The sequence below is a fragment of the Vespula vulgaris genome, chromosome 3, assembly GCF_905475345.1.
Source record: "Vespula vulgaris chromosome 3, iyVesVulg1.1, whole genome shotgun sequence".
NCBI classification, from domain to species: domain Eukaryota; kingdom Metazoa; phylum Arthropoda; class Insecta; order Hymenoptera; family Vespidae; genus Vespula; species Vespula vulgaris.
In genome coordinates this window covers 4,979,106-4,994,922 of record NC_066588.1, presented here as the reverse complement: position 1 = coordinate 4,994,922, position 15,817 = coordinate 4,979,106, and the positions used below count along the sequence as shown (strand labels likewise).

General features: G+C 30.5%; 2 protein-coding genes, 1 long non-coding RNA gene and 1 other non-coding gene across 8 annotated transcripts; 1 reads left to right on the top strand and 3 right to left on the bottom strand.

Annotated features, from left to right (window-relative positions):
• Positions 1 to 102: 102 nt before the first annotated feature.
• Positions 103 to 4,278, bottom strand: LOC127062444 (uncharacterized). Of its 3 annotated transcripts, XM_050990688.1 has the most exons (8): positions 4,117 to 4,278; positions 3,042 to 3,789; positions 1,939 to 2,185; positions 1,747 to 1,866; positions 1,553 to 1,681; positions 873 to 1,480; positions 724 to 798; positions 103 to 659 (listed from the first exon to the last, which is right to left on the bottom strand). In XM_050990688.1, exons 3-8 carry the CDS (start codon positions 1,997 to 1,999, stop codon positions 294 to 296), a joined length of 1,359 nt encoding a protein of 452 aa, XP_050846645.1. In that variant the 5' UTR covers positions 2,000 to 2,185; positions 3,042 to 3,789; positions 4,117 to 4,278; the 3' UTR covers positions 103 to 293. The 3 variants fall into 3 exon arrangements, with proteins under 3 accessions (XP_050846645.1, XP_050846646.1, XP_050846647.1); XM_050990689.1 differs by lacking the exons at positions 1,939 to 2,185; positions 3,042 to 3,789; XM_050990690.1 differs by lacking the exons at positions 1,747 to 1,866; positions 1,939 to 2,185; positions 3,042 to 3,789.
• On the bottom strand, positions 2,510 to 2,581 carry Trnah-gug (transfer RNA histidin (anticodon GUG)). Its single transcript has one exon. It is a non-coding gene; the product is annotated as a tRNA-His (tRNA).
• A 578-nt stretch (positions 4,279 to 4,856) lies between the features above and the next one.
• LOC127062449 (uncharacterized) lies at positions 4,857 to 15,147 on the top strand. 3 transcript variants are annotated; one of them, XR_007781136.1, is made up of 4 exons: positions 4,857 to 5,195; positions 7,998 to 8,326; positions 9,799 to 10,215; positions 13,013 to 15,147. It is a non-coding gene; the product is annotated as an uncharacterized LOC127062449 (long non-coding RNA). The 3 variants fall into 3 exon arrangements; XR_007781137.1 differs by having other exon boundaries at positions 7,995 to 8,326; XR_007781135.1 differs by lacking the exon at positions 7,998 to 8,326 and having other exon boundaries at positions 4,872 to 5,195.
• LOC127062447 (uncharacterized) lies at positions 5,256 to 6,833 on the bottom strand. Its single transcript, XM_050990694.1, has 3 exons — positions 6,289 to 6,833; positions 5,551 to 5,820; positions 5,256 to 5,481 (listed from the first exon to the last, which is right to left on the bottom strand). Exons 1-3 carry the CDS (start codon positions 6,559 to 6,561, stop codon positions 5,392 to 5,394), a joined length of 633 nt encoding a protein of 210 aa, XP_050846651.1. The 5' UTR covers positions 6,562 to 6,833; the 3' UTR covers positions 5,256 to 5,391.
• Positions 15,148 to 15,817: the final 670 nt, after the last annotated feature.

The following is a 15,817-nucleotide window of genomic DNA, read 5'->3' as shown; positions in this document are numbered from 1 at the left end:
TCAAGTTTATATTGCATACTTATAAATAGTATCCTATGGAAAACAGTTCTACAAAGATTCTAATGTATCAAGTTTAACAAAACTACTGGATATATTGTATTTTTATAGCATAAAAAAAAATCATTTACATTATTTACATGATTTCTTTTTTAAATTTCTTATTTAGTTTTATTCTTACTTTTTATAAAATCTTATTGGAATTTTATTCTCTGATATTAAAAATCGCTTGTATCTTAACTTATATCTCCTATGGAATCTTTAGTAGTTGTATCATTAAAATTCATACTATTATCTTAATAATTAGAAGTATCTGTAGATGTTTGGAAAGCATTGGTGGGTTCACTAGTACTTAAAAAACTGTTATTTTCACAATCTAAAGATTCACGTGATTGTGATGAGCTAATTATTTCTGATTGTGGTGTAGAATCTATTCCTTGTGATATTATGTTTACAGGTTGAAGAATATAAGTTGTAGGCATGGTATTAAAAGGATTATGAATGGGATATTGTTCTGAAGGATATATTGACATAAGATGTTGGTTGTATGGATTGCTTTGGAAGTTTCTAGGAGATATATTCGTTCTTTGAATGGATGGCATTGAATTTGTAGGTCTTTTTGTTTCAGATGATATTTGAATGTTTCCTTGTGAAGTAATTTCCTGAAAATATTATTTAGTTATTTTCATATATCATTAAAGAAGAAAGGAAATATTTTCCACTTACAGAATTTGCTGTAGGAGTTTCTCCGGTTTCATTAGTAAAACCGACAATAGAATTGTCTTGTTTAATTTCATTTCCCTAAAACAATCGATATTCTGTATCAATAATTGAATTTTATGATTATATATAAAATATGTATATAATCTACTTACAACATTATTTTTGTTAATAACATTTTTGTTATTATTATATTCAGGAGAGTATGCAGTAGGATCTTGTGTAATAATGTTATTGAGAAAAGTACCTAATACACTTTCGTTTTCAGGCTCTTTAACTATTCCTACCAATGCATTGGAGACACGTCTTAGTAAATTTGAACGTGACCGAATTTTTGGTAGCAATTTTGCACCCACTAAATTATCTCGCACAGTATCAGTTGGATGACTTAACATATTATTTCTTGGCCCTATTACAGAACCGTATGTAGCACTCGTAACATATGGATTCATTACAACAGGTGCAACAGATGCAATAGACACTTTATGTGGTAAGAAATATACAGGATTGTATGGATTATATGGAGCACCAATAATAGCATCACTGTAGCTTCGTTTTGAATAATTTTCTGTCATCGATGATTGTTCATTGGGCAATTGATCGTTAGATTCGTCAGCATTACGATAGGAATTTGTTAATGGATAGTTGTTATTCCTACATTCTCTTTCTGTGTCTATATTTTGATTAGCTGCTTGGACAAAATAAGTATGACCATTTGCTGGTCCATCATTGACAAAGTATGTGACTACACGATCAGCATCATCTGTTATGTTATGTAAAAATCATTAGAAATTTTTATTATTATTGTTTATGCTACTAATAAGTTATATCTTACGATGTCTCATGTGTTTCCTTGATCTTAATGCACAGCGCATTATCCGGTCTTCATTAGTAAGATCATTAGAATATGAAATAGGATCAACATACTCTATTTGCCTGTCCTCACGAACTACATTTTCTGCATCTATAATAAAATATACAGTTAAGTATAAGTTTGAAACATATTCTTTCTAAAAGTACATAAGATACCTATATTATCCAAATTTTCACACACACAATATCCGTCCTTGAAATTTCCTACATTACCAGAAGTAGAGCAAAATTCCATACAAGTTTGGACATCATCAATTTTTGATAAATCTCCTACAACTGATTTTTAAATTATATAAATTATATTTTCAATGAGAGTTATAAAGTTTTTATACATTTGATTTTACAAACCAATCTCTTGTAACACAGATGTGATCACTAACAATTGAATCAGCTCAATTATATTAATCATAATTTACTCTTTCTTAATACTTGGTTTTCTTGTCACTATACTTTCAAAATTCATTCCTTCACTGACATTATCTTCTATCATGCTCCTAATTTAAAGCTTCTTGTTACATCAAAAAATTGCTGATTGTTTATATTTAAGAATCTCTTTTGTTATACTTTATTGTCTTGTGTCATACTTTTCAAAGAACTGGTTCAAGGAATAAATATTTTGTGCATTTTGCAAGAAAGTTATAATTTTGCAAGAAAGTAATAATTTTGCTTTCGCGAGGTATTAATCAATTTGTTATTCTTACTCTTGACGAGTTCATCTTTAATATTTGCATAAATATCTTATATATTCATAACATTTCTTTAGAGCATATACGTTCATATTTTCTTTTTATTTTATACATACATAAAATTATAAAAAGTTTATTATATAAAATTTATTTATTAGCAAAACCTAGGAAATTAAAGAAAAAGAAAAAAAGAAAAAAAAAAGACCTTCAACCGTGACAATGTTTTCACACATTGCCGTGACCAGGATTCGAACCTGGGTTACTACGGCCACAACGTAGGGTCCTAACCACTAGACGATCACGGCTATTGAAGGACATGGGAGTTATTTTTATTCTTTCGTATATAAACACAGATAATGTAGTAATAAAAAAATTTACTTGATAAGCAAGACGTAAGAATGAAATATAATTTTTTATAGAGAAATATAAAACATTGTATACTTCATATAAATTCGAAAGGAACAAATATAATATACATGACTACATCATACTTAGTATGTAAATAACATTAGTTTCGTTTAATCTCGTCGACATCGTGATCGTTCGAAATGCGATTCGGAAAAAAAAAAACAAATTGAAGAAAAAAGAAAAAATTAAAATTAAACATTAAAATAAAAAAGAAAAGGAAAGAAAAGAAAAGAAAAGAAAATTGAAATCTATTTCCGGAATCGACTGCACATCGAGAAAGTTTAACGTGAGTTTGTAAGGAGCACACGGCTAACACGAAATTGGAGAAGGCAAAAAGATCGTGAAAAAGATCCTTACGAAAAAGAGTCGATAAAGTAGGAATCTATTCTATCAACGTCTCTTTCTTTCTCTCTCTTTCTCCTTTGAATAGTTCTTGAATTTACGCGCGTGAATTTATCGAGCGGTTTAAAAGGTCGACGGTGGACGAGTTGTTTGGCGGGTGGGTTGGGTGGGGGTGGGGGGTTGGGGTGGGTAAGAGAGTCATGGACGACGACAGAAAGGAGCGACTACCGCTCATTCGCGGCTCTTAGGCTTTTCTGCGATCCGGATAAGAGTGGGCTTCAAGCGACCGCCGATGTTACTGCGGCGTCGTGGTTTTAGCAACGACGACGTCGACGACGACTCTCTCCGAGAGGTTGGAGAAGAGATGATTTCGTTGGTAGGCAGGCAGGCAGGCATGCAGGTAGGTAGGCAGATATTAGCGAAACAAGGAAACATATTCGATGTCCTTGGGAGCGTAGTCGCTCTCTTTTCTCATTCGCGGACGATCGTACGTACCCATTGGTAAATTCCGAATGACGCGCGCTGGCGATTTCTAAAGAAAAAGTTTGCCGCTCACACTCGGCAGGGCCGAGTTAAAAGTATGTTGCGGGTTTCTTCGTAGCCTTCGTCGAAATCGATCGAACGAAAATTTTTAAAACGTTTTCAGATAAAGTTATAGATTTTTCTTTGGTTTCTTTCTTTTTCTCTCTTTCTCACCTTTTTTCTTCTCTCTTTCGTTTTCTTTTTCTTATCGTAATACCATCGTAACGATTCGCGATTAATTCTACGAACGTAACAATCGACCTATTATTGATATAATAATAATGATGACGATAATAATAATAATAATAATTATGGTGATGATTATGACGACGATAATAATAATAATAATAGTAATAACAATAATAACAATAACAATAATAATAGTAATAATAGTTATAATAATAATAATAATAATAATAATAATAATAATAATAATAATAATAATAATAATAATAATAATAATGATATTAATAATAATACTAATAATATAGTAATAGTTTATTTTCGATTAATTGGAAATCGGTTTTAAAAGAGTATTCTCATGGACGTATTAAGCGTATATACGTACCTGAAAGAGAGACACCACAAGATGCGTGCGCATCCAACGCATGGCATTCGTTCGCACCTTCGACATTTCTGTTCTCCCGATAACGGGAGTCTCCGGGAGAGCCTACCCCAACGAACGTCGGTGACTCGACGGAGCATCATCGTCTTACGTTTGTCTCTCCCTTCTCTCTCCCTCCCTCCCGCCCTTCTCCTCTCCTTTCGCGATCTCGTTCAGCGTGCTCTTACACACGTACATCACATATACATATATATGTATATGTGTATTTGTATATATATATATATATATATATATATATATATATATATATATGTCATGTCACGTACGAAACGTGGCACGCGCGTTGAAGGTCGAATGTCGTCGTCGGCCGACCGATATTACATACATATGTACATTATACATACATACAACATCGTACACAACACATACACGTATCATTATACATTTATACATCCCGTTGGGAATGAACGTTTCCCGGTATAGCATTATCCTTTATTAGGAGATTTTGTCCTCTGGGAGAAGGTCCTTTGTGGTTCGAAGGATCAGCTCCTCCCAAGAGACGAAGAAATTTAGAAAGAAACAAACAAAGAAAGAACGAGAACGAAACTACCGCGTTTCTTATCTACGAATACTGCTCTCTCTCTCTCTCTCTCTTTCTCTCTTCCCCTTCTCTCGCGCTCGTTCTTCCGTTTCTTTCTTTCTTTCTTTCTCACTCTTTCGCACATCGGTCGTACCACGCTTTCTTCGTTTCTCTTTCATAAGTATCGCATTGAATTATTTTGTAATGTTTTTTTACATATATTTACAATTAGCACATATACATCGTACTTTTATCTATCTTTGTTTGCTTTTATACTTGATTTGTTTCTTTCTTTCTTTTTTATTTATTTTTTTTTTTATATTGTCACCATTGGGAATAAAACTTGCCATCAACAACTTTCAAGCATTCGTTCTCGTGATACGATCGATGTAAGTTTATCGGCTACGTGCTAGCTTGCCGACCGTGGATCTTTTTTATTAATTACGTAAAAATATTTCTGTAAAGGTGTTTCTTGTTTAAAATTAATCGTTTGCAAATTTTGGTAAGTTAATTTAAGAAGTTTTTTTCTTCTCTTGCTTTTTTTTTAATCGATTAAAGTTCGTACGATTTCAGATGGTTTATTTGGTCGCGTCACGCACAAGTTACTTACACAAATCTGTTTCTCTTTTTTCTTTTTTTTTTTTTTTAATTTAATTTAATTTTTTAATTTTCTGTTTTTCCCTTTTTCTTTTTCTTTTTTATTTCGGCATACACTTTTCAACTTCCTTGATGATCTTTTCAATTCTTTTGTCGCATTCACTTGCCAATTTACTGTCTATTTCGTGAACCTATTCGTATTTTGATTTAGGAAGTATATGTTAATAATTAATTAATAACATATAACGAATTTTTTTTACCTTCTTCGTGAAAGTATCTTTCAAACGTTTATCTTCGAATTGAAACTTTTCTCCTGTCTCTAAATTTTTAAAGACTTTCAATCTTAATGGTCCAAGTTTCTTTTGAAATTTAGCTATATCACCTCCAGCCTCTTTTTCTATCTGTTGTATCGCTTCGTGTATTTTTCTTTCCTCGCCGCCGAATTTATCAACTTTTTTTGTAAATTTTTGTATTTCGGAATATGCCGATTCGTATTCCTTCCTTATTTTCGATGAAAATTCTTCTTTAAGCTACGTATTTTATATAATCGTTAATATATACATTTATTTATAAACGATTATCTTATTTATGAACGAACTCGAAAAAGTCAAACATTTTCTTGCGGCTGTCATATATTAGGGTCAATATTTTTTAAACATTTTTAATTAGTATTTTAAAGGAATGATCAATATTTATCAAAAAATTTTATTATGTAATATGTGTTTAGTATTACATTGATTAATATAAAAACTTTTAATTATAATATTTGCGAATACATATAATAATTTGCTAGCATTTATAATAAAATAAAAAACAAATTTTGAAATTTAATTATATCTATACTGACCTTTAATATCACTTACTGATATTTCATTATAAATACTGATAAAAATATTCATATATATATACCGAGAATATATTTTATAAAATATTAGATACTATTAATTAACGAAATACTGTCCAAATGAATAAAAATGTTTCTATATCAAATTAATTACCTTCTCTATCTTTGCCAAGGTAGTATTTTTACATTCCTGGCTAATATTCGGAATTTTACCCAAAGCTGCGTTAACCTGAGCAGTTCCTTTATCAATCCAAACTTTGACTTTTTGATTAAGTTTTTCGTCGGTATAATCCATCAGAAATGTGTCTTCACTATGAACATTATCGCTAACCTTAGCTAATATTTCTCCACTCCAATGAAGAACGCGATCGCGTTCTTCCTTTAATCCTGCCATCGTCGTTGGCATTTCACCCATTACTTGACCCATCTTTTAAATTTTTTTATTTCTTTCTTTTATATATATATTTTTTTTCTTTACTGAAATTTCTTACTTTGAATTTGTCACGTATTTTCTTTACTTTTCAATTTTGTTTTTACTTTTAAGCCAAACTAAACGAAAAATTGTTCTATACCGAAAAGTTTTTTATAGTGTATGGGGAAAATGTGTGGTGACAATTTTGTTTTGCCGTTGTCATGCAATCGGCGTTGTTTTTTTTTGTTTCACATTATTTTGTTTTTCTCTTTTTTTTTTGTTCTTCGTTAGTACAAAATTATTTATACAATTTCGCTCGATATGTTTGCTATTTTCGAATCTTCAGAAATCGACATACATACCTGTTATTTCGAATTTTATACGATCTTTCAATAGTTTTGCTAATATTACGAATTCATTTGCAGAAAATTATTTGCATAGTTTTAAGACAATTCGAACGATTTAATTGATAAGATATTAATAAATATATGCTTTGATTTATTGTATTATATTATTTTATTATTTTTTTTGCAAAAGACACGACATATATTAAATATTTGACTAACGTCGTTGCAAAGTGGCGCCACGTAGCGGTAATGCGTAGTCATTATTTTTAAGCGGGATGCAATGCTTAAATGTCAATCGATCGCTTCGTTGATAGAAGAAGGATATGCAACAACCGAATAACTTGTTAGATCGTATACATTTTTGATTAACGTAAATATAATATTGGTCGAGTGACTACATGTTTAGCATAGATTATTAATTAACGAATGTAACAAACGCGTAAAAGAAAACAACGCTCTGATAATGAGTTCATCTTTATATTTCTACAAAAAAAAAAGAAATAAAAAATATTCAACGAGTTTTTCATTCTTTAAAGCAGAAAATCATAAGACATTTTTCGATTTGTATTTTTTATAAAACAATTTATTTCCACCAGTTCTTCGTCCATAAAAAATCAATCGACGCTAAATAACCTCGTAAGATTATACAGCGATAATATAAACTGCAATTTATTGATTAGTCATTGCAAGTATTTATATTTGAATAATGAAAATAATTTGATTGCATAACCTATATCTAGAGTAACATTTTTATTATATAGGTATTATTAAATTTATATTGTATTATATTATATTATATTATATATTATATTTACATATTATAATTTATTTATATTATATTATGTTCTGTTATATTATATTACATGCTATGATATATGATATGATATGATATTATATTATATTATATTATACATTTTGATATTTGATTATATATACATATATATGATAAATATTTCATTATTTAATATTTTATAATATAATAAATTATGAACAAACAGTATAATAATGGTATATGTACAACAACATGCGATATGGTAAACGATATAACTGCTTTTTGTTTCCACTTCGGTTTTTTGTCTTTTTTTTTCACGTCCATTCAAGCAGAACGCATAAATACGTCTTGGACAATGGCGATGGCCAGGGTACATGCGTAGCTCCGACAAAAGGAACATACTTTACGTAGCGTCCGTGAAGATTACATTGAACATGGATCCTGCCTTGTCAAACGGTGTTGGAAAAGGAACTGGGACGGATGTCCGGCTGTCTGGAAAGTCCATGGTATTCAAACGAAGCCACGAACCATACGCCATCATAGGAGGTGTCGATTCGAAGCAACATAATCTCCGTTTGAGCTAACCAATAATCGGCTTATTGATTTTGATTCGTACTGTTAAGTCCTCCCCACTGTTGTTTAACGAATTAAAATACTTAAGGTATACGGTATATATATATATATTATCTACTAATGATAAATATGATATATTATATTGTGCTTGAAAATTGTTACACTAATTGTTGCATTGTATAGTAATACGATTATGACGTAATAGTAGGTTATACGTGAGATCATTAAATGTCCGTTAGTTATATGCACAGTAAACTTTGATCCACATGTATCGTAAAGTAACATATATTATTTTATATAATATATATATATATATATTTATATGTATAATTAAGGATTTATAAATGTAATATAATTGAATATTCAGATTGTACTTGATAATTGTTGTATTATATAGTCACGTGATTATGACGTAATGTGAGATTATATGTGAGATCGTTAAATGTCCGTTAGTTATATGCACAGTAAACTTTGATCCACAGGTATCGTGAAGTAACACACACACACACACACACACACACATATATATATTGACACTATATATTATTAAATATTTGTAAATTTGATATAAATGAATATTTACCATGCATGATAATTGTTAAAGACATTGTTAAAAATTGCATAATCATGTGATTATGACGTAATGCAAGACTATATATGAGATTATCAATGTCCGTTCATTATATACATAGTAAGTTCTTGTGCAAGTGATTACCAGAAAATAAAATATATACATACATACATACATACATATATATATATATATATATATATATATATATATATATCAGTAGTATACGTTAATTATTAAGTATTAATAAAGGTGATTGAACATTTACATTGTGCATTGAACATAACAATTGTTAAATTGTTTAGTCATTTGATTATGATATAATGCAAGATTATACTAATGTGAAATAGTTAAATATCTACTTGTTATATATATATATAATATATGTTTATATATATATATATATATATATATATATAAACGAACGATTGTTTACTATATATATATATATATATATATATATATATATATATATATATATATATATATAGTAAACTCTCGTACATCACGTTTGTAGCACGGAATCAAATCTGACTTTCAATTCGACAAATGAAAGCATCGTCGCGTATATCCTTTATCGCAAAAAAAATCGAGCAACATTTCATAGTAGAGAGGTTAGCTATCATATATGTATGTGTGTATGTAAAAAAGAGGTTTGGTATCGTCGTTCGTTGACAATTAAAAATCGCTCGTTATCGTGAAACTATTTTTACTTTCTATGTAAAATCATTGACAGTCAGAGATCGCCAATTTTTCATTCGCCCATGCCAATTCGGATTAAAAGTTTCAGATGGAAGGTACGAGAACGCGATGATTTAAAGTGGCGGGAAATAACAAAGTCCCTTTTTAAAATTGTTATTTCCAATCGGATTAATATTCGAGTCGTTTATTTATTTAGTTATTATTTAGATTTATTTTGTTTATTTTTTTCGTTTTTTAATACCATACATCCTTTTGCAAATCTTTGAAATTCTTTTAATATTTTTCAGTTAAACGGAGTTTAAATCCAGAAAAATAATTGGAGGAAGAGACAATTTGTATGGAATTCGTGACAATTCCAGTAGTCTGAAGGATCCCTTAACGAGGACGGCCCTGACCGCTAGCGTTATCCTATTCGATGCTTCATTGACTTTCATCCTAACTTGCGTGATGCGTGTTTCGCACACGTGACATACAGTTTGCATGGATACGTGACATACGAGGTGCACGTAAACGAAGCTGCTGCTGCTGCTGCTGTGGTGCTACTGCTGTTGGTGGTGGTAGTGGAGGTGGTGGTTCTGGGCCGGTTATACAGAACGTGTTACTTCATGGTGACACGTAACACGGCTAGATTGCTGCTATATTTCATTTTTCCATAAATGTCGAATGAACGATCCGAAACACGTATAAGTTTCACGATAAAACATGTAAGTTTTTTAACATTTTCTTTTCTCATATCTTATGACGTATGTATTCGTGCGCGTATGTGTTATTTTATTAATACATACGCAATTATAAAATTTAATGTACCTTTGGTGTAGCTCGAATTAAGAAAAAAAAAAGAAAAAAGACAAAAAGAAAGATTTAATATATAATACCTTTAACGTATCACAAATTTTAACAATACTATTCGGTACAATCATTACAATATATAAAAATAATAGATGAATAATTAACATATACATTTTGAAAGAAACAAGATGGGACATGATGAAAGAATATAAAAGAAGTCTTATTCTACAATCCTTACTTAGTTTATCTAGAATTGAAAGAAAACAAAGAAAGATGAGTAAGGGATAAAGAAACAAAGGAATTCTTTATTATACTTCATATTGTTTCTATATTATTGCATTATACATTGTATCGTATAACTTAAGACGATATTGAGCGTATTATCATGGCATATATAGATATATTCAACAAGTATTAAACATACGTATTATATACCTACATACATACATTACACGTATATACATACATACACCTAGAAGAGATGTACGTTGTAGTTGTAAACGGAAAGAGACGAGCGGGCAAGGTTCTACTAGCTTTATGGTATCGTTCGAGCGACAAATTGAACTAAAAATAACCCTTTGCGCAGTGGTGGTACTTGACTATTCGTGCGTGCGAAGGTAGCCTCGCCAAGTACGGAATATACACCTCGCTTGGGTGCCCCTTTGAAGCTGACGGTTTGCGGTAGCCGCCTTGCCGGTTACGTGTGCGCGTCTGCACTACGTCGTGACCTACCTTTCATACGCCTATATTATTTTGCGTGAGAAAGAAAGAGAGAGAAAGAGAGAGAGAGAGAGAGAGAGAGAGAGAGAGAGAGAGAGAGAGAGAGAGAGAGAGAGAGAGAGAGAGAGAGTGATAGAAAGAAAGAAAAAGAGATCGCTTGCTATTCGTGCTTCTATATATATTGTTTTTTCTCCTTCTCTCTCTCTCTTTCTCTCTCTTTCTCTTTCTGTCTCTTTCTCTTCTTTTTTCTCTTTTTTGAACGACCATAACCACACTGCTATTCTCGACTGAATATATTTTTAGTATCTATCTTAAGCGTAGATATTGTCTTTTCTCGTGTATTTATCAAAATAATTACGAGGAATGGGGATTTAGAAGGAATGAAAAATCTTTCACATTTGTTTTTTAAAATTTTTTCTTTTTCTCTTTTTTTTTTATTTCTTTTTGACTGAGCAATAAGCTGAATTCTCCCCAGATATTGTTACTAGGTACGGAGATTAGGTATCGTTTTGTTATACGAATTATTTGGAAAATTTTTTATTCGTACATAGATGTTTATTTTTTCTTTTTTTTTGTTAATTTTTTATTTTATTGTTATTACAGATGTACGTCGTAATAGAAAATTTGGATAATAATTATTTTAATGTATTATCAAAGTAAGTTTTCTTCTATGTCAGCAATAACATTCAAAGGACTTTACATAGCTAACTGTCGATCGATAACATTGGTAAAGGAGACAATTTCCCGTTAGTTTGGTTATAGATTTGATTATGGTGATGACGTTCGTTCAATATCCGTTCGGTATCTTCCAGCTGGTAGATCAAAACCGAAAAAGGGGATGGAAAGAGAGTGAATTGACGGTATGCCTAACGAACACGGGCCAACTAACACGAAAAGAGAGACGTTACTTCCGGTCCTGTTTGCCGAACCAACCAGAAAGAATTAACTGGATAGTGCATGTATCGGGCCGTGCATCAAAGGCATCGGAAAACTTAAACGATCGCTTCGATTCGGCTTCAGATCTAGTCATCCGTTTATATTTATCGATCGTTTTTTATCGTTTCCATATAATATTCGCGATAACACGCAAATGTCATACTTTCAACATTTTTTCCCATGAGATTATTACATAAAACTATAGATAATTCATTTTCTAGCAATGACTACGAGATGAATAATATTCTACGTTGTTATTGATTTGGTAATAACTCAAAGATTACATTTAATATATGTAGAAACAAAAATTATTGCGACGTTAAGCCTTTCGTTATTAACGATTATTACAGTCAATCGTTATCGCGTGCACGTTGCGTATCCCATCGGTGACTTTAGTCAACCGTTAAAAATTTTCCATTGATTCAGAGAATTTTATTAGTTCAATAAAAATTAAATAAGAAACCGATAATTTACATAACGCGACAAATGTCACGTTTTGTCAGGGAATAAAGTCCGTGACAACTTTTTATATAACTTAATATTTTGTTTGGATTTAAGATGAAAAAATGTTTCGTACGGTTATCTTTTCTTTATTTTTTTATTTTATCTTTTTTTTACGAACCGTTGAATATGTTTCTATCATAAAAGAAATGTAGGTTGATCTTAAAACGAACGAATAAATAGAAAAACAATAAACGCCATAATATTTGCTTCTTGAAATTATATTATAACTATTTAAAATAATATATAATACATATATATGTACATATATATATGTACACACACACACACACGTACATAAAGTGAAAAAATAAAAATCTAAAAATTTTCAAATCGCGTTACGTCGAAATTGTTATTTAATTATAAGGTACCTATACTTAAGTAATATGATTCTGACGAAGTTACACGTTACAGAGATATAAAATACAATATCAGTTCTCATTGAAATGCAAGCGAATTTCCTGCTTCTGCTTATATTCTTAATTACAATCTTAATTACATATTCGCGTATTTAAACACATGAAATAATAATATAACGCTATAATATTGTTTTAGGTAGTCGTCCAGTTTTCAGATTGAAAACTTTGAACAAGGAATCAAGTGTTAAGATAAAGAAAGATTCATCAGTGTTAGATCAAGAGGAACCGAAGATTCCTTTAGTCGGAAATTTTCAAGTTTTAAGCTACCAAGCAAATGTGCTGATCGAATTCGACGAATAATTTGGATGTGAAAGGATCACGTTGAACATTTGTATCTCTCTCTTCCTCTCTCTCTCTCTCTCTCTCTCTCTCTCTCTCTCTCTCTCTCTCCCCTCCTCTTTCTTGGAGTGTCGAGAGAAGCGATTTATTTAATTAAGCGACAGATTCTGTATCGTTCGGCAAGCGTAGTCGGTTTGAAACGGAAGGAGAGCTTCGAAACGCAGAGGAGGGCAACAACGCAGCAACCAAACACTTGTGGCTTTTAAGCTTGTGGCGAACCGGTGCTCCTGATTCAATTACCTTTGAAATCCTTTGTCGTCGGACATTAAAGCCGGAGCTAATCCTGGGAGCACGTTGGAAACTCCGAATGGCTTCTCCTCCTTCTCCTCCTCCTTCTCGTCCTCTTCCTTCATTCTCTCTCTCTTTCTCTCTCTTTTTTTCTCTCTTTCTCTCTCTCTTTCTATTTCTATTTCTTTCAGTTTCGTTTTTTTTTCATTGATTAGAAAACATTCCCGTGTTAAGCCGTAATGGGAAATTTTATGGGGTGTTAACTGTAATCTATGAACAAAGATGGCTACTCTCATTTTATTTATAGCACACTCATTATCTTTTAATTTGTTCCTTTTTATTTTTATTTTATATTCCTTTACCGTTTATATGGAAAACGAGATACAAATATTTGAAGACAATACGTTCGACATGCTAATTAATAGCGATATCTTTTTCTCTTCGATAGAGGAATAAAGGATGCTTTAAGTATGGATAGATTTCTACTATGGAAAAGAGAGAGATAGAGAAGGATCGAAAAGGAACGATTCTTCAATCGTTGAGCTTTCACACTCATTCGAGCGTAAATTTTCTAGTTTCGTATGGTCGAACGTTATCGATCATATGATCGGTAAGTGCAGGAAAATTGGAAATCTCTTTTCAAAATGATTCTTTTTTCTCTCTCTCTTTTTTTTTTCTTTTTTGGATAAAAAACCTTGCTGAAAGTTTACACATCTTTTAAAATTTCTTTAAGGAAATTTAACTTAACTTAAAATGGATCGTATTTATTTTCACTTTCTTGTTATACATTTTTTTTTCGTTTAATTTATCGTTATGAGAAGTATTGCTTTCGACATTAGAAAGCGTTAGTTCGATCATGGGCAATTTTCAGTGCAAACGAAACATATAAAAGTTATTAAAACAATGTTTGAATCACTTAGCTTTATGGCTTATTCAAAAAGCCGAGGAGTTCAATGTATATTTATTCTATCTCTTTCACTTTCAGAGGAGAGAATTTTCTAGTTTTGAAACCACAAACGAGTACATAACGAAATCATCCATATATATATATATATTTCTTCACATATATACATGTGATGCACATATGAAAGGATCAAAATTAAAAATATATAAGTGGAGGGTTGATTTTTTAATTATTAAAAGTACAATAGATAAATTGGGAAAGGAATAAATATGAAAATGAAAGTCGAAAGATTATTAAGCATTGATTTTTTAATTTTTCTTTTTTCCTTTTCTTTTCTTTTTTTTCTTTTTACGCATACACATACATACATATATTTAGACATACGTATACATGCATGGAAGTTTGATAGAAAGAGAAAGAGAGAGAAAGAGAAAGCTCGTTGATTATTTTTTTACCCTTGCCAATTATTTTCTATGCCTGAAAGAGGGAGTATATTTCGAAAGTGGAACGATAGAGGCTTATCGATAGGATGAACGTCATAAAGCGATGCATCCTAGAACATCGAAGGTCAACGAGAGAAATCTGGAGCACTTGGATACTTATCTGTTGAGAGAGGAATCATTCCTATCCTTTTGGACAACATTTTCTACATTGATCTCTCTAGATATTATTGATAATAATAAAATTACAGAATGTACAAATAAAACGTACAAATTTACAACATTGTACAAAATGTACAAATAAAATGTATAACTAACAATATCTACAAATAATAAAATCAAGGCAAGTTACGTACTCTATATTTTTTGATAAGTATTTTTCTTAATCAAAAATAAATATTTTTGCAAATAAATAGTATATATGAATATTTTGATCGGTCTAAATAATTAACTGTTAAGTTTGCATCATTTATATTTGCGTCATTGATATTTTATTATACGACTATTTCTTTTAAATACTTACTGAATATTTTAAAATACTGACCTAATGAATAACAATCCATAAGTTAACATTGAAATATTCAATATTTGTTAGATCCATTTAAACTCTTTTAAATTAATAAACGTTGTTAACCAATACTGTTGCATGTAAAAATTAATGCGTTTCACACCTGCTATATTTGCAATTGACTCGTTATTGCTATATTACAATCGAAATCGTTAAAAAATTTAGAAAAATTATTAATATAAAAATTAAGAACAAACACTATATAATAAAATAAACAATATTACAATAACGACTTACATACAATTTTATATTATAATAATTAAAAATAAATTGCCTGTATGTAGTACCGAAACAAGATAATATAGTCTTGACTTATAGACAACATCTTAACAATTACTTTTCTTCAAACTTTATTGAATATTTCACATTTATTCATACATACATATATATATACACACACACACATATATGTATGTGTATATAAACCATTATAATATTTTTTAATATTTTATTTAATATATT